Source organism: Erythrolamprus reginae, chromosome 4 (assembly GCF_031021105.1).
Source record: "Erythrolamprus reginae isolate rEryReg1 chromosome 4, rEryReg1.hap1, whole genome shotgun sequence".
Lineage (NCBI taxonomy): Eukaryota > Metazoa > Chordata > Lepidosauria > Squamata > Dipsadidae > Erythrolamprus > Erythrolamprus reginae.
Window position 1 is genome coordinate 52,363,742 of NC_091953.1, and position 23,081 is coordinate 52,386,822.

The window sequence follows — 23,081 nt, forward strand, 5'->3', positions numbered from 1 at the left end:
AAATTTCTCTTATAGTACTTGTCCAAGTATGTTTTAAAAATCTCACTAATAAATAATACAGAGAATTCAATTTCAGTTATTTTATGGGGAAAAGATGCAGGAACATTATACATGCTGCCTTAAATTGTTTACAATAAAATATCAAACTTGGACAGTAGATTCACGCGTTATCAAGATTTGCCACATGATGGCAGTCCATGTTTGGGAATGGACCATACTCCGTATACCCCCAACCCCCCAAAATTCAGAAATCTATGCCATTCTGAGTGAGTAGGAAGTTTGCCCAGCAGGATTTCGGCTTTTATAGTAATTTCTGTGTAACTTTGCCTTTTAGATGTGAGAAACACAGACAGATAGATTTGGTTCTTAACATGGGAGAAAGTGATTTTAATCACTTCTATTCCGCCCTCACCCCCCATCCCCAGCTCAGAACCATCATGCCGGCAACTGCCGCAAAGTTGCAGCAGCACTCCAGAAAGCTTTTTACAGCACAGTCGCGCGACCCTTGTTGCTTTACGGTCTCGTGTGCGCTCTCGCCGGAGCCCCTCCCCTTTCGCCGGCTTCCCGTTCCTAAGCCAGAACTCTCGGCTGCAGGGTTGGTCTTCTTCAGCATCATGACAAGCCAAAATAGGGCGGACGAGCCCGACCGGACCCTTTTCGTGGGCAATTTGGAGAATCGCGTGAAGGAGGAGATTCTCTATGAGCTTTTCTTGCAGGTGCAAAAGCGGGTGAGGCGGGTCCTGTGAGAGGTGGGCGTGAGAAGTAGGCGTGGCTAGCGATGTAGCCGAGACCGGGAAGCACGTGTTCGTGTTGCGAGTCCTGTACGCGATGATATCAAGGGATGGGATTTCATGCGACCGGGACCCCTTTAATAATATACTTTTTAAAAAAATGTACGACATAAAACAATTTCACAAAACCGTACGTGACTGTAAGTTGGTAAGCTTGAAGGTGTCATAGGGCTCTGTTTTTACTGCAGTTGAATGTTGTCAGAAGATACCGAGGCAGGTCTTTTGCAGTAGTTGACGGAGTCACCGCACAAGTGAAATCTATTTTATGCTCCATTTCTGAAATACTGTACTACAAAAAACCTTCAATTCCCCCCCACCCCCGTGGATATGCTTCAAACAAGGTTTATTTTATCTACCCACTCTATGCTAAACATTTATGATGACTTTTAATCAAGACAAGTTACTAGGGTGGGGATTAGATTAAGAAACAAACAAAGCAATAATAGGTGCTAGTAGATTTATAGGACTTTGATATTTTAAATAATAGCATATTCGACAAGTGGAACATTTTGGAAGGAGCATGATTTTCTTATGTGTGGAAAATGTTAGACCTAACCTGCGGTATTTTTAAATAGGAAAAAAAAGACAAATTGCAATAACATTTACAAAGGAATAGAAAATAATGCACATGATATAGAAGTTAATTTTAAAATACAGGATGTCAGGTAATTCCTAGCAACAGAATTATTCAGAAAATCAAATAAAGCTGAAAGGAGCTGACTTTAAAAATCATTATTGTCAGGTAAATCTGATACACTCTCCAGACTTAAATCCAACACTGACCTGTTAGAAAGAATATAAATTGATAAGCCTCATGAATATTATTATTATTATTATTTCCCTTCTCAGTTCAGATGAATCTGTTCAATTCTACTTATTAATAAATGCTCAGTTCTGGTGAATTATTTTGAATCATTTAAAATAGCATTAGTTGATAAATAATGGGTGTTTATTGCCTGGTCAAAATCTGAACTATATTTTTAGCATCTACTATGTTTTTTGAAATAACATCAATTTTCAAAATTACATAACTGAAAGATAAATAAATTAAAATTAAGGTAAAAATAATTGTTGATAGTGCCTAAAGGCAATAATTGAACTTTGGCTGAAAATAATTGAATATTTATCTCTGTGATTAAATAATGTGCAATATTTAGATAGATAAACCTAATTTAATTTGAAATATTAAATTGTATTCCTTTATTTACAGTTGAACATTAGAATTGACCATTCTTGTAATATTTTACTTTTCTCTTTCTGCATATAAAATAAGAAAAATATATATAGCTGCAATACTGAGCATTAACATTGAGTATTTTGTCAGCACCAATTATTGTAAAATAATATTTCTCTTTTTTCCAGTCACAAGCTATTTCTACTTTCATTGTAATATTAGTAAGAAGTAGATTTGGAATTAATTCCACAAATTAGGCACTTTGTATGCCTTTAGCTTTTGACAGCTCAGAAGGTACTATCTGAAAACGTTTTGGTTAATGTACTCCAATGCCATAGGTTTTACCTACCGTATTTAAGTTTTCAAGAAAATGGAAATTTTAGTTTAACAACAACAAAGAAGGAATAATATATTCTACAGGTATACAACTGATTCCAGATAAATGTTGTTGTTTTCTTTTTCTTTCTTCATACATCATGCCAGTGTACATGTTGTTTCTGCAACTTCCTAAGAATTTCCTTAGAACAGACTGGTAAATACCATGAAAGACATGACTGGGCACAACAGTAAATGTTCTCATCAGGATTTGCTTATAAGAATGTGTCATTGGAAATATTTTAGCAATAGAAAATAATGATTAAATCTTTCTCAGCTCTCAATGCAACAACACTAATTGTCAGTCTAAATTGTTCTCTCTACAATGTTTGTTGCCATCATTTCCCATTCTACTGGAGAATGAGAAATGGTTCTCATTCTATGTACTAGATACATCATTTGTATGTGAAGGTAGTATGTTAATTAGGTTATAAAAATAGTAATTGTTATTGGACTATCTATTTGCCTACAGAATTTAAATTTACAAATTTGTCATCATGTTGAAATTTTCTATTGATTGCCAATCCAACATGGAAAATATATATTAATAAATCTTTAATTACTTTGGGGTTATTTTGGTTATATCTTATATTTGATGACAGTATATGTTTGCTTTTGTTTGCATAGCAGAGTATTTGCTAGTGTACATTTTTAAAAATTATTTGACTGCTTTGATATTTCATCAGCTCAATGTATGGTAAATTATTCCCATAACAGAATAAAACAAGACATACGTAAGTAAGCTGTGAGCATACAAGGAAAATTACAATGCACTGCCTCTCTGCATAAAAGAAAAATGGATACATTGTTAGAATAGGGTCCATCAAGATTTTGAATGAGTAAGTAACAATTTTGTTTCATGTAGCAGAATGATAAGAGAATAAGTTTTAAGTTTCTTGCAGGCTGGACCGGTATCCAAAGTCACCATATGCAAGGACAAAGATGGAAACCCCAAGAGTTTTGGATTTGTCTGCTTTAAACACACAGAGTCAGTGCCTTATGCTATGGCTTTGCTGAATGGGATTCGTTTATATGGAAGACCAATTAAAGTTCAATATCGGTTTGGTAGGTTTAGTTACCTGCCAATACTATTTCATAAAAACTCAGAGATCTCTGGAATATAAATGTCATCAAAATCCTGACACATGAAATAATGTGTCAAACAAAATTCTGCTCTGACAAAGTATATTTTTCTGTGCTTTGGGCAGTGTTGGACAGCAGCCGGTGCACTCAGGTGCTCTGTCCTGATAGGAATTTCCCGGATGCATATGCAGCTGCGCACCCTCGTGTGAGATTTGGCTTCTGCGCATGTGCCAAAATATTGTGTGAGGATCCTCATGTGAGTGAGATTTTGGCTATTTTCGCCTATGTTTTGCTTCTGAGCATGCGTGGAAGCAAAAATATTGGCAAAAATTGCCGAAATCTTGCATATGCATCCTCACACAACATTTTGCTTGCTGCGCATTAGCAGAAGCCAAATCTTGCACCAATGCGCCTGTTGGGCATGCACACATCCACATTGGCTTTGGAGGGCACATTGGTAGGAGGTAAGATGAGCGGCCCTTCTCTGACTTTGGGGCCCATTTACTGAATTAACTTTTTTTAAAAAAAACAACTGATATACAGTATTACATTTCTGATCTTTAATAGTCATTCCCAAGAAGCAAGAAATTAAAATTTTACTAAATTAAAAAGAATGATTTGATATTAGATGCATTTTTATTTCTTCAATGATAAATTATTAACCCTTATTTCTAAACCAGTGCTTTGGTCCATTCTTAGTGGATGATTTGTCAGATTGACCTTTTTCTAGTCTTAAAGAATTCTTACCCCATACAGATTTTGGTCTAATCTTAACTGTGAGTCTAGGAGGACACCCAAATTGCAAACCCATTCTGAGGGGGATAATTTTCCTCCCGACCAGCACCAAGGATGACCAGAATAGTATTTCAGAGGCAATATCCACAGCCACTCAGTCTTGTCAGGGTTAAATTTGAGCCTGTTAATTCCCATCCAGACCGTCCCAGCCTCCAGGCACCAGCACATCATATCCACTGCTTCACTGGGCACGGGTTGGAGATATATAACTGGGTGTCATCAGAATATTGCTGATACTTCGTCCCGTGTCATAGGATGATCTCACCCAGTGGTTTCATGTAGATGTTAATTAGGAGAGGAGAGAGGATGAAACCCTGAGGCACCCCAGAAAAGGGGTCTGGGGGTCCACTTCTGACCTCCTACCAACACTGACTGCAACCGGCCAGAGAGATAGGAGGAGAACTATCCAGAGAGGGGTGGCATACAAGCCTAATTAATAATAATAATAAATAATAATAATGATGATAATAATAATAATATCACAGTGCCTCTAACTCTCAACTCCCTTAGTTGTTGCAGAAGGATACCATGGTCAATAGTATCGAAAGCAGCTGAGAGGTCAAGTAGTAGCAACATAGAGGAGTGACCTCAATCTCAGACTTGCTAGAGATCATTCATCAGAGTAGCCGAAGCAGTTTCCATGCTGTAGCCAGGTCTGAAGCCCAATTCAAAAGGGTCTAGATAATCTGTTTCATCCAATGACCGTAGGAGCTGGAGTGCCACCATTTTCTCTACAACCTTTCCCACAAAGAGTAGGTTGGAGACTGGATAAAAGTTCTTTAACTCATCTGGCTCCAACGAAGGCTTTTTGAGGAGGGGCCTCACAACCGCTTCCTTTAATGGTTGCAGGAAGGACCCCCTCCCTTGAGGCATTAACCAAAGCCTGGAGCCAGCCTTTTGTCACTTCCCTGGTGGCCGAAACCAACCAGGAGGGGCATGGGTCCAATAAACACGTGGAGGAACCCATTGCTCCCTTAGCCTTGTCCACATCCTCAGGAGTCAAATTCATCTCACACAATAGGCCTAAAACCTACCCCTGTCATCTTGGTGAGAATTGCCCAATTAGAGTCCAGGTCCATCCAAATCTGGGTGACTTTATCTCACAGAAACTGAACAAATTCATCAGCTCTACCATGTAAGGGTTGCTCCATTCCCTTTGCATTGAGAAGGGAACGAGTCACCCTAAAGAGGCGGCTGGGCACGAATCAGCTGATGCAATAAGTGCAGAAAAATGTGAACATTTTGCCACCCTTATCGCCACTAAGTACAGTGGTACCTCTACTTAAGAACGCCTCTACTTAAGAACTTTTCTAGATAAGAACTGGGTATTCAAGATTTTTTTTGCCTCTTCTTAAAAACCATTTCCTACTTAAGAACCCCAGCCCAGAAAAATTTTCCAGGAAATTTGATAGCGACACGAAAGTCCGGCTAATTTCCTGCCATTCCCCCTGGGTTTCCCTCTCTGGTACATTGTATGGGAGGCAGCCTCGCGCCGGCTGTATGGGAGGCGTGTGCTCCTCGCTGCCTCAGAGTCCGTCTCTTTTTTTTTAAGGCTTAAAGTTTTGGATTTTTTTTATTACCCTCACCTCACCTTCAATACACATTTTAATTAAAAGGTTTCAATTCAAATGTACTTACCATTGTGAAAAATTATATTTTTTTGATTGTTTATGTTCTTTTAGTGAGCATGAAAAGAAACTAATAATTTTAGTATAATTCTGATATTTGTTTCTATGCATTTTTAGACATATGTACACAAGTGCAGTGATATTTTTAATCCTAAAATATTTAGTGTTTCATTTATAGGAAGTACTCACTGCCTAGAGTTAAGCAGTCCTTCCCAGAATATAGATGAGGATGTACAAGCATCAACATACAGGTAATGTGCATTCAGTTGTTGTGGGGTAGGGGTAGGGGTAGAAAAGGGCAGAAGAAAAAAATCACCATCATTATAGGACAAGCCCAGGTACTTTCATGACACTGCACATCAGAAACCTTGTAGTACAACACTGTTAATACTATTAGGATAATCTTGTAGACCACTATATGGCTCAAAAACTGCATGTACATCACTGCACATTACTTTCAAAGTATTTGTAAAACCATAAACTCTATCCAATGCTATGGAGATGTAGCTTTTCCATAAGTATGTATCAGTGGTGAAATCCAATTTTTTTAACTACTGGTTCTGTGGATGTGGCTTGGTGTGACTTGGTGGATGTGGCTTGGTGGATGTGGCAGAAGAATGATACTGCAAAATCTCCATTCCCACTCCACTCCAGGGGAAGAATGCTGCAAAAATAGCCATTTCCACCCAACTCCAGGCAAAGGTTGTTGCAAAATCCTCATTCCCAACCACTCTAAGGCCAGCCAGAGGTGGTATTTGCCAGTTCTCTGAACTACTCAAAATTTCCACTACTGGTTCTATGAACTACTCAAAATTTCCACTACCTGTTCTCCAGAATTTGTTAGAATCTGCTCGATTTTACCCCTGGTATATACAGTATATATTAGATTGTAGGCTTAAGATGTTTGTTTATTATTTGTTCATTCAATTTCTATAGCCACTTATCTCAATCAATTATTCTTCATGTCTTACAGTTAATTTAACTGTATAACTTGCACCCAAATTAGAATTCTAGTATGTGCTCATTTAACTGTTTGCTATTATTTCATACTATTTTGTCTACGGTTAAATCACATTGAGTCACAATTCTGCTTAGCATATAGGAATCTATTGGTAAAGAAATGAAATAGATTGTCTGTATATTGTTAATAGATAAATTTTGAGACTTTATTCATCCTTGTTTTTAATAGGTATGCAGACTCTTATTGTGATATTCCATCACCTGTTATTCCGTATCAGGTGAATAATAATCCACATCAGATTTATTCTGCCATTCAAAGCATGGTAAGTTTAGCATAATGATAGTAAAGCTATCCCAATATGTCATGTGAATGCCAATTCCTTTATTATATACTGCAAGAAACAATTATTAAGAAAGCCAAGATATAGTTGCTTTTCAGCTTCTGGCTGCATCTTTTATTGTCTAACTTGACTACGAATTTTCAGGTGAGATGTACTTTATAATTAGCAGTTGGCCTTATTATCCATTTTATTATCTATATATATTATAGATATAAAGGGATAAATTGACTACATCGTTCAGCAGTGCTTGTGCTGTGTAGTTTTATTATTACTAACCTGCCTTGCCTTGTTTTAGAGAGATGTCATGTGATGTCACAATTACATGAAATAATGCAGAATGTGGTAGAGTATTTGGAAGCTATAGCTAGTCTAGAAGGCAGTGGTGCAAGTCAATTTTTGTCATCTCTCAATATATTCATATAATACCACTGTTCTGAGCTGAGCTGATTTCCAGTAGGCTTCCAAATTAAATTAAAGGTCCTGATTGCCACCTATAGAGTATTACATCGCATAGGACCAGGCTATTTTCAGGACAACCTGTTCCCCATTATTTCTGCTTATCCTATCAGGTCTAGCACAGAGGACATTCTCTGGGTCTCTTACACTGAATTATGTCTTCTCTGTGTCTGTATTTGCCCTGTGGTCTTGATCCCATTAGTGTTTCTGAAGACTAGGAGACTCTTCCAAGAAGTTAAATGAGCTTTGGGAAGATGCACTGTTATGATTGTCATTGTTGTGAAATGGGCAGCTCTATGAATCATATAAATAACTAATAAGCCATGCCCCATCGGACTTCTACTTGATAATTTTACATCAATGATGTAAACAAAAAGGCAGAGTATGCAACTCCATGGTTTGCAAGTGTTGTGAGCCGCTCCGAGTCTTCCAAGAGGGGCGGCATACAAGTATAATTAATAATAATAATAATAATAATAATAATAATAATAATAATAATAATAATAATAATGTGTCGCATTGTGCTTAATGTTTGAAGGTATTTTATGTTACCATTTTAAAAATCTTGTATATCCTCATTACTTGTTATCGTGTATAATTTGAAATGATTTTTAACCAACCCATGGTCTTTTTTCATAAAATAAATTTCAAACATTTTAAAATTCTCCTCTTTTTTCCAGATGACATGTTTGACACAACAGTATGTTCCATACAGTCCAATGGGCCAGCCATTTCTTTACCCACAGATGACATCACCACAGTTTCCAACTATTCCAGTATCATCCTACATGAATACTGGGCAAGATTCTTCTGAAAGTGTCTACTCAGAAGCAAAACCCCACAGTCAGTACCTTGTTACAAAAAATACTCCCAAACGAAAAAGAACTCTGGAAGTTGGGGACGACGACAGTAGCAATAAAAGTAGTAGGAAAAAGTACAGGAAAAAATGAATAAAAATATAAAGAGATAAATTATTAACACTATAGGATTGTATTTATTTATAAATAAATATATTATTAAATAAAAGGATATGATCCTGATATTTATAAAAACAATATCACACATACATACACCACCAAAAATAGAATCTAATTATGTTCTTTGAAAATGTCATGAAAATTAAATAAAGTTTATTGAAAAACTTCTCATTTTTCTTGAAAGAGTGTGTTTTTCAGAAAACTATGTTCAAACTGTAAACAGAAAGATTTCTGAATTACATATAGTTAAAATATTGAATTATTGTACTATTCACAATGCGATGCATAAAATTTGTAGTTAAAAATCCATTTTTGTGGGAAAATATAAGACGTCATTGTCAATGATAAATTGATGAGTCATTTAGCTAGAAAAAAAGTACTAAAAACAAGATTGGAAGATTGCTGATTTGTTCTATATTTCTTTTCAAACATCAGGCATAAACTATATATATTGCAAAGTAAATCTAAAGCAACATAAACATTAACTGCATATTTGTGAATTATATTTTGCTCTCGTCTATAGTTCATGAAAAGCTCTGGAAACGTTGGAAAGGGGGTTGCTTTCTGTTTCTTTGCATTCATACTTATTATTTGTTCTCAACAGATTTTGAATATTTTACATAATCAGTTATCATAATTTAAAAGGTAATTCATATATAGACTCTGCCTCCCGGTGATCAGGTTTTAAATTGCTGTGCTTTATTAGTTCATTGTTTGATTATTACATTTAAATTTTTAATAATTTTATATCTTTACTTTTGTAAGCTACAGAAAACAGCAAGATGGGCAGAAAATAAATGTAATACTAAACAAATATCTACTTTTAATCTACTTAATCAGACCTTCGGCTCTGCGATCATCTGGCTTAAGGCCCTCTGCCATGTCTGCGGGAACCAAGGCATTGGAGAACCCAAAACAAACAACAGTACAGTAAAAGAAAACAACAATACTTATATACATATTATCCCTGCTAGTTGAATACTGATTAAGACATTAGTACTAAATTTTCAACTAAAGATCATATGTTACCAAAAGATATTTCCTCAAATTTCAGCCAGTTTTCTGTAATCTGAAACATTGCTTCTGTACGAAGTTTAGTGTTAAAGAACACTCACACAGAAGGAAACAATATATTTTCTGGATATTTTGATCCAGGTTTGAAAGAAAAAATAACCTCCCAAGTATTTTGCAAATTAAAAAGGCAAAAACCCCTATGGTGAGAGTTTAATATTAGCATAAATCAAATAAATGTGCTTCATCCAGAAGCATGCCATGTTTCCATACAGAAAAATGAAAGTTATTTAGAATCACAGCATAAATCAGAGAAAAAGAAAAAAATAGGAGGTAGAAATAAATCTGCATTTAGTCAGCCAGTTTATTTTTAAAGATACAAAGCAAAGTTCAAGAAGAAGTTAAGACCCATGCTTGCTGAAAAACAAAAAAAAATACTGAAAGGAAGATGGATGCCTATGACTTTCTCACTGCTCCCATAGAGAACTGGAACCTTACCAAGTGGTGGAGTCAGACAGTGAGGAGATTGGAGAGGAACCTGAGCCAGTTCTGGGGGCTGGGGAAAGCTCGGATAAGAGCTCTATCGAGTCAGAGAGAGAGCCAAGGCTATCTGATAGTTATTTGTAGCCTCAGGAGTCTGACAGCAGCGAAGCAAAAACAGTGGGAGCCTGTTCCCAATTTGCGCATTACAAGGAGCTGCCAGACAATAAGAACAATTAAGAGAACAAGGTTGACTTGTGAGTAAGGCTTGGATATTATTGGTCCCTCCCATAAGATATAAAAGAAGAGCAAACGGGATGTGAACTTTTGCAGGAAGCAATTAGGTCATATGGCCGATTCAAAATGTGAAAATTATGTGCCAAGTTTGTCCTTGTCCTGGAAATTAGCTCTCTGGCAGCATTCCATGTAGTGATAACCTTTTTCTGAAAGACTTTATCAAGCCTTGCGGAATGTAAATGAAAATAATTTACAGTTGTATAAATAAAGAGATTTTGTGGGACTAAGATTGTGCTTTCTAAGGAAGCCTAGATCAGAACACCAAATCCCATTCCCAATGGATCCACAGCCATCCAAAAGTTGTCTTGAGTCATTCCTATGCATTCCCGTTCAAATACAGGGAGCAGCACTGCCAGAAAACCAACTTAGGCAGCAAAATCAGCAGATCATCGGTAAGAGAGAAAAATTATCTTAATGTTCACCAGCCATCTTGGATTGGAGTCCTGTCAGCCATCTTGGGTAGGAGTCATAAATAAATGTGCTTTGATGAATTGATAATAATTGGTCAAAGCCAAAAAAACAATTATCACTTATGAACTTTTTTTCTTAACTGAGTTGGTTTACAAATTGCCAATGAATAATCATTGAAAAAATGCATCACAAATGAAGACATGGTTTCCCACCTTTTTTTGATTAAGCTATGCTATGGGGGCATAGCTTAGTACAGAGATCAGTATAAATGCACATATGGCAAGTACAGTGCTATTTAATTTTATTTATAGCCAATGGTTAATAACAGGGTGTTGTGTATATGCATGTAACTATAAACTACTAAAACTGGCATTTTTATACATCAACCGCCCGTAATTACAGGGTAATTAGTCCAGGAAGACACACACCACACAATAAAAGAAAAACCCAAAAGTTTTTATAAACAGAAAAACAGAAACAGCTCCCTTTTTAAATGTCAAAGGGATTTTCTGGTACACAAGCCACAGGCTAAATGCAGTCCAATTGCTCACTCAATAACTGGGAAATTGAGTCCAATTCTAAAGTCCAGAAAGTCCACACACACAATCCTAAACAGCAAAAACCATGATCTTGACGAAACAATGAATCAGATAAACTGCCATGAGGCTAAAACACCAGGCTGCACTTTATCTGTAGCACTAATTACAGCAGCCCCACCCAACCACAGGTGGCCTCATTTTCTCTTGTAATAATCCTTCAGTTGTTGTCTCCTATGTATCACTCTACACATGCGTGGATGTGTCATTAATTCTTGTTCAGAATCCAGGGATTATACAGATCTCCTGGGCTGTCTGCCAAACTCCCCTCTTCCCTGTCACTCACGCTTCCTTGGTCAGAGGAGACTTCGTCGGCAGATTCTACTGGGAGCAAAACAGGCCTGCGGCATGTGGATGTCTCCCCCACATCCACCTCCACATTCCTTGGGGCAGGAGCTGGACCAGAGCTAACCACAACAAATACTCACTGAAATCTTACAGAAATTCCTATTGCTAGGCAGCCCTTTTCAACTAGTCTGAAATACAATGTATTTTAATTCAAAATATATGATTCTAAGTAGCAGAAAGAAATTCAATGTACAGTATTTCCTCACAGACCTGCTGACTTTCCTATGTAAGTTTTGCAAGCAACCCAATTAAGTTTGTCATCAAAAATATCTCATCAACAAGGATTGGTGTCTCATATGATAATGATTCTTTCTACATGCCAATTATTTTACATCCCATTCTCTGAAATTAACCTAGAGATAACTGGATGATGTTTTAGCGATCTTGGATCTGGCAAAGTTTAATTAAATATAAAAGCATAATTATTCTGCTATTTAAGATAAGAAACTACTGAGAGTCTTCTGATTTCCCCCCCAAGCTATCTTATTTGTTTTTTGTTTATTACCTGAACATTAAAGCCACTCTTGCCATACTGCATTGTAGGTATGCTTCCAAGATCAGTGAAGATTCCAAGATACAACCAACTTTAGCTCCTTGAGCAAAGACAAGATTCAACAAATATTAACACCAGTCCAAAAGTTCTTTCAGGAAAAACTATGATAAATCATTCCTTTATTCAAGTAACAAATAAAATATAAGCATTAGAGGATTTAAAACATGTTCTGTCAAACATGTTCTGTCGAGTCTACGGAGAGGGGCGGCATACAAATCCAATAAATAAATAAATAAAATAAATAAATCTACATTATGATGCTTTGTTACCCAAATCAGTTCTTGTTCTTTTCCCCAAGGTACCTGTCTCTGAGAGGTTAGGTCTTTGTTATAGCAAAATGCCATAAATACAATAAAAATATTTTATTGGGGTAATACAAAAAGACCATTTTATAAATGCAGTCTCTTTTATAAAAAGATATGATTTGCTATGCAGAAAAATTGTTTCACATTAGTTTGCAAACCAGCCATTCATTTTTGTGTGTCACAATGCAGAAGGAAATATAATACAAAAGATATCTAGATACATATTAGCCAAACTAAGAGTTAGGTTTCAAATGAAAGCATGAAAATGAATAGCAGTCTTGTATTAACACATAAATCATTTAATTGTACAAAGTAATGAGAGCGATTTCAGTAATATTATTTTTAACAGAAAGGCAAATGGCTTCAAAAAGAATATCACTAATATTGTGTTTGTTATTAAAAAAAGAAAGCTGATATTCTAAGCAATGTACATTTATATTTTTGCATATAAACTCTAATCTCTCAAATAAGAGGTTTTTATAGCTGATGCATTACTATATCAATATAGTAGTCCATAGTTCAGATTATGAACACCTGTTCCAGCAATCTAATAGCGATAGAAATGCATATTTTGGTATGATATATAAGTAGGTATAATTGCATCTCTATCAGTTTACAGTTTGCACAGATGCAATTCTAATTCTGCCGTATTTGGACAGGGAGTCTCTTCTCAGTCACTCACATCCTTATCACCTTGAGGTTCGATTACTGCAATGCTTTCTACATGGGGCTGCCTTCGAAGAGTGCTCGGAGACTGCAAATTGTGCAAAATGCAGCTGCGTGAGCTATTGTGGAGCTCCTAAGATCTACCCACATCTCAATATCACTCCATGAGCTGCACTGGTTGCCAATTGGTCTCTGGGCACAATTCAAAGTACTGGTTAAGACCTACAAAGCCCTACATGGCTTAGGACCACATTACCTACGGGACAGTCACTTGCCTCATGCACTACAGTGACCAGTTAGGTCCCAGAGTTGGCCTTCTCCAGGTTCCGTTGACCAGACAATGTCATCTGGCAGGGTCTAGGGGAAGAGCCTTCTCTGTGGCAGCCCCATCCCTCTAGAATGAACTCCTTCCAGATAAATGTACTGCCCCCTCCCTCCTGGTCTTTCATAAACCTCTGCCAGCGGGCATGGGGGCCGTGAGAGAAAAGATTGTCTCTGGCCGATGTGAACGATTTAATTTAATGAATAGGAATGACTGCATAGGGAAGTTTTATAATTTTATAATTATTTTTAATAATAGATTTCTTTGTATATATGTTGTTTTTCATTATGTTGTACGCCACCCTGAGTCACTTTGAGAAGGGCAGCATAGAAATCTAATAAATTAATAAATAAATAAGGCAATCCAGAAAGAATTTATACCTATTTACTGAACAAAGTTCAGGGGGGTTTCTCCCTAATATGACTTTGAAATATTATTATAAGGCAATTATAAAAACTATACAATATTTACTGTTCTTAGCACATATTCATTTTTTTTTAAAGATCAAAATGCTGCCTTGGTAATTGGTTTGGGGTTTTTTTTGGTAGAAAATGTTCTCTTGACCACAGTAAAATATAGAAAGAATATACGTAGAAGCATTGCTACTGGTTTCAAAACAACAGGATGTGGTCTTCTGTCAATAGGACTATGAAAGAATAGTACAGTATCCTTTCATAGGATACAGTGCTATCTTATGATAGGATGGGGGGGGCGAGGGAAAGCAATTCAGAACTTTACTATCGATGCATGTTTAAATTTCCACTCCAAGAAGTTACATTTTTCTCCAATAGCTTCAAACAATGTGGAACATAGCTTGTTTAATTTGACTTTCCCCCATTTCTCAGCACTTAAATTCCCTCTGAAATAATAATATACTAAATATTGCACATTCTGGAAAATATTTTTGAATCATTAATTTTTTTTATAAAACTGATGATATCCATAAACCTAGAACTCCAGATTTAAATCGCAAACTGCCTTTTAAGGACTGTTCCATTTGGGGGGAAAAATATTTTACCAAATAGAAAATTGATGATGAGTTTAAAGCATTGTAAAACCAATTACCCAAACCACCAGTACTGGTAAAATATTTGCTGGTCTTGTTGATATCAATACAATTGGCAATACCTACATAAAGATTATGAAAGAATTCCCGAAATACCTTTATCCACACAGGATAGAACCTCATTATCCTTGAAGACTACTTCATATTATTTTTCCAAGAATTGGAAAATTGCTTCTTGCAATCAACACCAGCAAAATCCTCTGAACAAATTTTGATATTCAAAATACTCAAATGCTGCCAACTGAAAGTCGTTTCGATTGAACGTAATTATAAATGTAACAAATAACTTACTCAGTTACATTGATACATTTACTGACCATCATGATCAGAAAAAATGTTTAGATTGTGCATCAGCTAAAGTCACACTTATTTAATAATATAGAGTACACAAAAATGGTTCATATTTTTTATTTATGAATTTATAAACCGCTTGAGTCACATTTACAATGCAACAGTTCTTGTGATTTATTTTTTGACATTAAAGTATTTGAAAATAGTTCCATGTCTTTTAATTTATGAATCTGGACATAAAAACAAGATGTATACTTCAATATTTATGACAATATCAGCAGCCTGAAAATACCAGCATTTTATTGGAAAGAATGGAGTGTTAACAATTATTTGTAGGTCTTCACTATTTTCTTTAGCAGCATTGGCTAAACCTGGTCCTTCAAAATAAATTCTATGGAATGGTTAAAAAGCTTCATGCTGCATTGGATTAACAGTGTGGACAGAGTTTGTGTATTATTATTATTATTATTATTAGTATGCAGTAATATGAAAAATGTTCCAACTTCAAAATATCTTCAGCTTTAAATGCCCCATTTAAAATTTTTGAAACAACTTTTCCTGTTTTCCAGAAGTGTTCTGATATCATTTTAACCTTAGTGGAAATTCCCACTCATATTTTTAAAGGTTAAAAATGGGCTGTTTTGAGGTCAAATTTTCAATATGGTTGGAACAGTATTAGAATGCTCAGACAAGTCATTATTGTCTCCAGATTGCTTCAGTTTAAAGTATTTTGCACAGGTATAATTTTAATTTACCTGAAACCGAATTGACTATTAGGGAAAATTAATGTGTTTACTTCATTGTGATGTTACTACATTTTCACATAGACTTGTATGAAAGTTTTGTATGAATCATTGGGACATTCATATGTTGCTTAACCATAAACTAGCTGTGATCAGTTTGAATTGTGAATTGTTGGAGCAAGCTAATTTCAAACAGTGGTTATGAACAAGGCATGTTTCAGTATGCCATAATTAGGATTAACCATAATTTAGGGTTAAGGTGTAACACTAAACTGCAATAAATTCAAAACGGAAGCAATTAGCTTTAATCTCCTCATGGCCTTACTGGAAAAAGGGGAGCATATGAACACAAGGCTCATTTTTATAACACTACTCAATAGTTTTGTATTATATCAAAACGGGTCATTCTTGCATATAATCAGCAATGGTTAATTAGTGCCAACTTCTATATGGGAAGTCATCATGTACAATGATTACCTCTTATTAAATCAAATGTTAAGAATGGTATCTCCCCAAAGTTTATGGTGTTAATGAACACAGACATAGAATTGACAGTACCTAAAACATAGTCAGGCTTGAACACAATGTTAAGAAAAGTGCTTTCAAATGCCATTTAAAAGGAACTTCATTGATAGATATTAATACTGCTTCATGTCAGGCCAGGCCCAATCAATACAAACTCCTGAGAAATATCAGGATACAATACCAACACTATTGTCATCATTACTCTCGAATTATTTTGTTCCATATTCAAGTAATGAAATCTTGAGGTTCTGTTCATTATTAAAGCAGGAAGTAAGATAAAGTTTCAGAATGAAGTTTCTGATCATTGGCTTTCTTTAAATAATGAGCTCACAGTTCTCCTAACCGAAGCAGAAATGAAATATTTTTTAAATCCAGTTTCTGAATGTCTTCAATGATGGGAACTAATGTACACTTGAAGTCCAGCATCATGCAAATAGAATTTAGATGAATAAATAGAATCCTTCTTTGTTGAGAGTATTTAATAATAATGCAAGAACACTGAAGTTCAATTGAAATTTGTCTTCCGTAAATGCCTGTTTGGGATTTCCACAGCACTAACTTGAAGAGGCCAAGATCCTCCAACAATTCCTGCTTGGATTGCAACCCCTGTTACGACAGCTAGATCTGGATCCACAGAGGTGTTAGGTTTCTTTCCAAAGAATTCTGTAATAATTTTACGTATTTTTGGAATTCGGGTGGAACCTCCAACTAATACAATCTCATCTACTTCTGTCTGGTGTAGATGTCCTTCTTTCAGTACCTGTGCAATGGGCACAAGGATTTTCTCAAAAAGGTCATCATTTAAAGTCTCAAAGAGTTTTCTAGAAATTTCTGTTTCAAAGTTAATTATTTTCCGTGAGCCATCAAGAGATTTTGAAAAGCTATCTTCCCTGTGCTCTTTCATTTCAGTTTCTGAAAAATTATTTTCATGTATGTTCTTCTTTTGCAAATTTTCATGCTGGTCTTTCTTCTCCGGCATAGTAAGAGAAATTTGGATGGTTGAAGAAGTATGAACTGTCAAATTTAATTTGACAGATTCTACAGCTTGCCTGAGTCTATGTATTTCTTCTTTTCTAGAGGGCAAAGAGCCATACGTGTGGTGGATTTCATTATAGAGGTATTGCATCAACCGTTGATTGAAGTCTTGCCCTCCCAGTTTGTTGTTCCCTAAAAGACAAAATCTGTATATATCAGATAACTGATAGGGCAATAGATATAGCTTGAATAACATTTAACACTTGGACATGAGTAAGATGTCTCAGTAGAATAGAGCATGTGTTATATCTATCATGGGTTAAATAACACTATTCTTGCAAACCTAGTCTGAAAATAAACTATTTAGTTGAACTTGTAATAGGAAATCAATCACAACTAGTAGTCCATATTTGAATACGTTACATCAAAATGATATATACGTTACATCAAAATGATATATAAGCTATGCATATCTAACTATAAACTGTTAACCTTATTTGGGTGAATAGCCTATGACAACTGTAATACCACTGACAGAATTTCTGTGGTTAAGTTCACATATCTTGCTAAATCATAAAAACTGGATTGACCCAATACATAAAACAAATAAAAAAACCTAGCATAATCAATTCAATGTTTCCATGTGTTTTATGTCTTTTCACATATTATGACAAGAAATGTAAACCACCCCGAGTCTTAGGAGAGGGGTGGCATAATTTTAATCAATAATAATAATAATAATAATAATAATAATAACAACAACAACAACAATAATAATAATATGCTGGATGGAAGAAGCATGTTCTCTGCATTCAGTCATTATTCATACATGAACTGTAATGTAGACAGATGTAAGTGCTAATTTAAAACAACTGTTGAACATAATTAAATAATATAATATAAAAGCATTTATTTACCTGCCATAGCTCGAGTCAGGAACATTCCTCCTTGTTTATTTAGGAGGGAAACATCTAAGGTTCCTCCACCCAAATCTACTACCATAACATTGGATACATCAGACTTGTGAAGGCCATATGCCAATGCTGCAGCAGTAGGCTCATTAATTACCCGCAAAATTTCCAGACCTACAAAGATAAAAATGTATTTTAATTTTCCAACATTATTTCATATAGTCAACAAAATATATGTTCAAGATAAACTGTACATATTTTTAAATCAAATATGATACTATGAGAATTTAAGCAAAAACTTAATCTGTCTCCTTTTGGAACTCTTTCTACAAATTAATGACCATTTGAAACAGAATATTCTATTTTGCATTTACAGTGATACATTTTAATCATTCAGGGATTTCATGGTGGCTTCAAATTATGTACATAAAACCAATGGTTTCATTACTGCTCCATTTTAGGCCCCTTTGAAAACTGAGTTTAAGAAAAATGTGAATTATGTACATAAAACCAATGGTTTCATTACTGCTCCATTTTAGGCCCCTTTGAAAACTGAGTTTAAGAAAAATGTGAATTATGTACATAAAACCAATGGTTTCATTACTGCTCCATTTTAGGCCCCTTTGAAAACTGAGTTTAAGAAAAATGTGAAAAATATGTGCATCACCTGCAAGGCCTGCTGCCTTAACTGTGTAGTTGCGCTGTCTTTCATCAAACTCTGCTGGCACTGAAATAACTGCTTTGGAAACCGGCACCCCGAGAAAATCCTCTGACATCCTTTTCAATTTCAAAAGAAGCTGAGAACTAATATATTCCGGTGTTACCCTAATAGTCTCATTGGTTACAACAGAAAATTCAGCAGTTCCCTTGTTGTTAAGAATCTGAGAGAGGGAAAAGGAGCAAAAAAAAAAAGATAGCTTACAATTGCCCTGTGAAATCTAACACAGACCCAATTTGCATATTAAGCTGTAAGTATTTATTTTATTTCACCATAATTTGTTTCTGCTATGTGGAAAATAAACTATGGTTTATTTCTGGCAAAAAATGTAATTAGGTTAATACAATATTCAGCACTTGTTTACATGATGTTCTCCATAAAATGAAACTAACACCGCCTCTGCTTGCTGGGTATAAACACAACTTCTGTATATTTGAAGGAATACCACTTATGACCAGTTGCTTACAGGTTCAAAATAAGAAAACAGTTGTTTTGACAAGATGATTAGACAATTCTTTAAAGGTAATCCTCACAACCATTTTAGTGACTTTTGGAATTTATAATGGCAAAAGTGAATTTTTTTATAGTTGTTATTTCTGCCAAAAGAACTGCTAAAATGAGGAATCCCCAATGTTCTCTGAACTTGTTTTCTTGCAGACATTTCATTACCCAAACTAGGTAATATCATCACGATATCTGATATGCACTGATGATGTTACCTAGCTTGGGTGATGAAATGTTTGCAAGGAAACTGAGAGCACCAGGACCCCTCATTTCAACCCTGAGCTTCAAATATTCTCTTTTACTGTTAAAAGTATTAACTGAAAAGTTCTCTAAGTATCTGCACTTTCTATATTTATTAAAATATTAAACAACTGCATGTTAACAGAAATGTGTTTAAGTGTGCAAGAATACTTCCTATGCAGAATTTGCATCATTTTTTTAATGTGTATCTGTGTGCCTTTGAGTCAGTTTGGACTCATGGTGACTGCTTTGTCTAGTCCCTGCTGTTGGCAAGATTTTAGGAAGCAGTTTGCCACTGTCTTGTTTCTAGGATTGGCCCACGGTCTCCCAGCTTGCTCCCAGTTGTGCCTAAGACTTGATTAGAATTCATGGTCTCTCAGTTTTTAGCCAGGTTCCTAAACCACTATACCAAACCATCTATGTTTTCTTAGGGATTATTCTGACCAGGCTGCCTAATATTTTAAATAAAGATGTATCCACCAAATCTAAATCTAATGTTCTATTTATGATTTCTATCTTTCTTATATTAATGCCTCTTTCTTGCAATTCTGCAGAGCAAAAGTCAAGAGCAGCTAAGAAGTAGGACTTTTGCATGCACATTCTAGAATGCTCATTGTCCTTAACAACAGATTTTTCACAAATATACTTTGAGCAGAAGACATAAGTGAAAAAATTCAACTACAAATGTCAAACTATCTAATTGCCTCTCAAGAAATATAAGAAAATACACACTTTATACGTGGAAAAGTAGTGTTATATTGTAAGAAATGAACAAGAAAACATATAACATATTAAATAAACTACCTACCACAAACCAAGAATTTCAATTACACAGGAAAATATCCTAATACCTCTCCTCAAAATAATAAAAATGAAAAACCCCACAGAACACTAAAGAGCAGCACTGTTTAATTCTTTTCCTTAAAAAGAATTAAACTGTCACACATTCATAATCTATTTTCCCCTGAAAAATAGACACAAACAAAAACTATTCCACAAATATGTTACTAAACATATAAAAACAATGCATTTACAAACTCAAAAGTAAAATCATTCCTTATAATTGCTAAGACACCTGAGTAACTAACTGTACACTGGCAGAAAATAAGGATCTGGTTGAACATGACATGAAGGCCTTGTGCATCTGGAGTCAATAAATGCTAATTAATGATGAGTAGAAACGTGCCAAAAGTTATCAAGGAAAAGAAACAAAAGTTACCGGTACAAGAAAATGAATATGATTAAAACCACAAGGTTTATTCCTTGTAAGCAAACCTACCTCTGCATTTTATAAATAGTATTCATTTTGTAAGGGAACTACATGATGATAGAATGTGCTGTGGAAACTTAATTGTAAAGAAGTGTCTGAACTGATCTTCCATTATTTACAGCAAGAGATAAACAGGATGCATACAATGTAATTGATATTAAACACACATATTCAATCCAATTTATAATTGGATTAAAACTTCACAAAAACACTAAGTTTCAATAACAGTTTAATAAAGCAGGTGGACATGAACATCTTCTTAAGATCTTAAGCACTTTATTCCTGCCCCCCCTTTTCAACAAGAAAGTGATTATTTGAAATCATTCATAGGCAAGTAGTAAATAAAGTGTTAACTTTACCTTAAATGGATATCTGCTGCTTTCACTTAAAAGTTCTTTTGGGGTGAAGATCTTCCCTATAAATCTCTTGGCATCATACACAGTATTCTGTGAATTTGCATCTGCTAATTCTAGTGCATCATATCCCACACACACATCATTCTCAGTAAATGACACTATGCTTGGAATGCTATTGTGTCCATTTTCATCTGGAATCACTTTTGCCTGTCCTTTACCAGGAAGGAACACTCCAACTGAACAATATGTAGTACCAAGATCAATCCCAATTACTTTTGGCGTGGGCATAGGTAAATACTGTTGGGCTAGATATCCAGCTAATAAAAGGGTCAAAATAGCAGAACCTAAAAAAGAGAGCGTGGGATAGGTGGGGAGAGAATGATTAAAATCAGCTAATTCATTCCAATATAAATAGATGTATCACCTGCTTCTTCAATAGAACAGAATCTTGTAAATGTATTATTGCATTTTATTATTAACCTCTTTTCTCCTTTATCCAAAGTACAGCTATTTATAAAGGTGTACATTTCTTTTGCATTTATAAAGACTATTTCACAATATGCTTCCTGAATTATACACCATGTTTCTACTATGAGAAAGTACGCATTTGATTAAAACATTTTGAAACTATGCTAGGGATTTTAGAAACAGTTTTACGTATCTAGCCATATGAATTAAACATTCCTGTATTTTCTTGAATAAGGTCTGTCTGTGTCAGAGGACAGAACACACACATACAAATTCCTAAAGATTACATGGGGGGGGGAGGAAGAAAACACAAAGGTGTTTTGCTTCCTCTATTTCCAGATTAACAAAGGTTCTTTTGGCTTTCTCGTTTTTCAGTAAAATAAATGCAGAGAAAAATCCGCAAATAATAAATTTTGACAACCTCCCCCTGCATTTATTTTAGTTTAAGCCTCAGAGCACATTACAAGTAACCGTTTTCACAACTCGATCTTTCATTTCCTTTCGATTTTACAGGCAGAACGTGATGGTGTGGTGATCATTCCGCTGTCACCTGAAAGCTATTTGTGTTTACTACCACTGAAACATCTAATCATCTACCATGCCTTGTTTGGCACGTTACGATCCTGAACAGTGGGTTTCAATTCAAATACCATACTTCAGCTGTCTCCCTAGGAGGGGAAGGGAGAAAATGATTATATTCACCGAAGGGAACGACGTACTAGATAAAAGCTTCCCAGCCAACAGACACTTACCCAACACCGTCATTTCTCCAGCCATTTCTAACAATCTTGTCCCGGCGGGTCCTACAAGGACCGGCTGTTACTCCGTTGCCCGACTTCCGGAATCATTTACTGCTTTGCTGACTATACCTTAGATTTTCGTGAACAGTTTAGAAGCAACCCTCGCGTCGTGCGGGTCATTCTGGGAAGTGTAGTCTCGCTCGTCTAAAACTCCAATAGAATTTATTAGTACCGAACTACGATACCCAAGCAGCAACACGCAGATTACAATGGCGCTTCTTGCGTGTAAGGCGCTCTCAAAGACACGTCACCATTCTCCACGAAAGGTCTAAATGGGACAGGAAGGAAGTTCCCCGGTGACGTGATCTGAAATGGGTGGGGGTTTTGTAATGCGTTTCCTGTTTCTCGTTTCTTTGCGTTGATATTTTCGGGATTTTGTGAAATCTTTGTAGTTGCTGTTCTTTCTAATGGGTTAATGGTTGTAGCACTCCATATAATCATTTCTTAAACATTAGCGTACGTATTAAAACTTTGCTATGTAAAGAGTAGTTATAAATATGCTTTTAAACCACATGTTTTGCTATCTAGCTCACACTTAGTATTTAATCGGAATGCCATGGAATATGCTAACATATGCTTTGCTGAAAGCAAGATATAATTTTCCTACAATAATATACTTTAAATCAAATACAGCTTTTACAATCT

At 35.4% G+C, this 23,081-nt stretch overlaps 2 protein-coding genes across 5 annotated transcripts; one reads left to right on the plus strand and one right to left on the minus strand.

Moving 5' to 3' along the window:
* The first annotated feature begins 548 nt into the window (after positions 1-548).
* Positions 549-8,575, plus strand: RBM11 (RNA binding motif protein 11). 4 transcript variants are annotated; one of them, XM_070751760.1, is made up of 5 exons: positions 549-728; positions 3,243-3,405; positions 6,025-6,097; positions 7,036-7,129; positions 8,284-8,575. In XM_070751760.1, exons 1-5 carry the CDS (start codon positions 615-617, stop codon positions 8,551-8,553), a joined length of 714 nt encoding a protein of 237 aa, XP_070607861.1. In that variant the 5' UTR covers positions 549-614; the 3' UTR covers positions 8,554-8,575. The 4 variants fall into 4 exon arrangements, with proteins under 4 accessions (XP_070607861.1, XP_070607863.1, XP_070607862.1 ...); XM_070751762.1 differs by having other exon boundaries at positions 549-716; XM_070751761.1 differs by lacking the exon at positions 549-728 and adding an exon at positions 766-939.
* A 6,452-nt stretch (positions 8,576-15,027) lies between these two features.
* HSPA13 (heat shock protein family A (Hsp70) member 13) lies at positions 15,028-22,706 on the minus strand. The gene is made up of 5 exons (XM_070750266.1): positions 22,389-22,706; positions 21,172-21,512; positions 18,748-18,961; positions 18,087-18,254; positions 15,028-17,361 (listed from the first exon to the last, which is right to left on the minus strand). Exons 1-5 carry the CDS (start codon positions 22,411-22,413, stop codon positions 16,700-16,702), a joined length of 1,410 nt encoding a protein of 469 aa, XP_070606367.1. The 5' UTR covers positions 22,414-22,706; the 3' UTR covers positions 15,028-16,699.
* Positions 22,707-23,081: the final 375 nt, after the last annotated feature.

What these genes read in the sequence shown, in the direction of transcription:
- RBM11 (XM_070751760.1), top strand. Translation starts at nt 615, where the DNA reads ATGACAAGCCAAAATAGGGCGGACGAGCCCGACCGGACCCTTTTCGTG. An exon ending in TAAAGTTCAATATCGGTTTG is followed by an intron (nt 3,406 to 6,024) that starts GTAGGTTTAGTT and finishes TTTCATTTATAG; the next exon opens with GAAGTACTCACTGCCTAGAG. An exon ending in GTACAAGCATCAACATACAG is followed by an intron (nt 6,098 to 7,035) that starts GTAATGTGCATT and finishes TGTTTTTAATAG; the next exon opens with GTATGCAGACTCTTATTGTG.
- HSPA13 (XM_070750266.1), bottom strand. Translation starts at nt 22,413, where the DNA reads ATGGCTGGAGAAATGACGGTGTTGG. An exon ending in GCAGCAGATATCCATTTAAG is followed by an intron (nt 18,962 to 21,171) that starts GTAAAGTTAACA and finishes TCCCTCTCTCAG; the next exon opens with ATTCTTAACAACAAGGGAAC. An exon ending in TAAGGCAGCAGGCCTTGCAG is followed by an intron (nt 18,255 to 18,747) that starts GTGATGCACATA and finishes TTATCTTTGTAG; the next exon opens with GTCTGGAAATTTTGCGGGTA.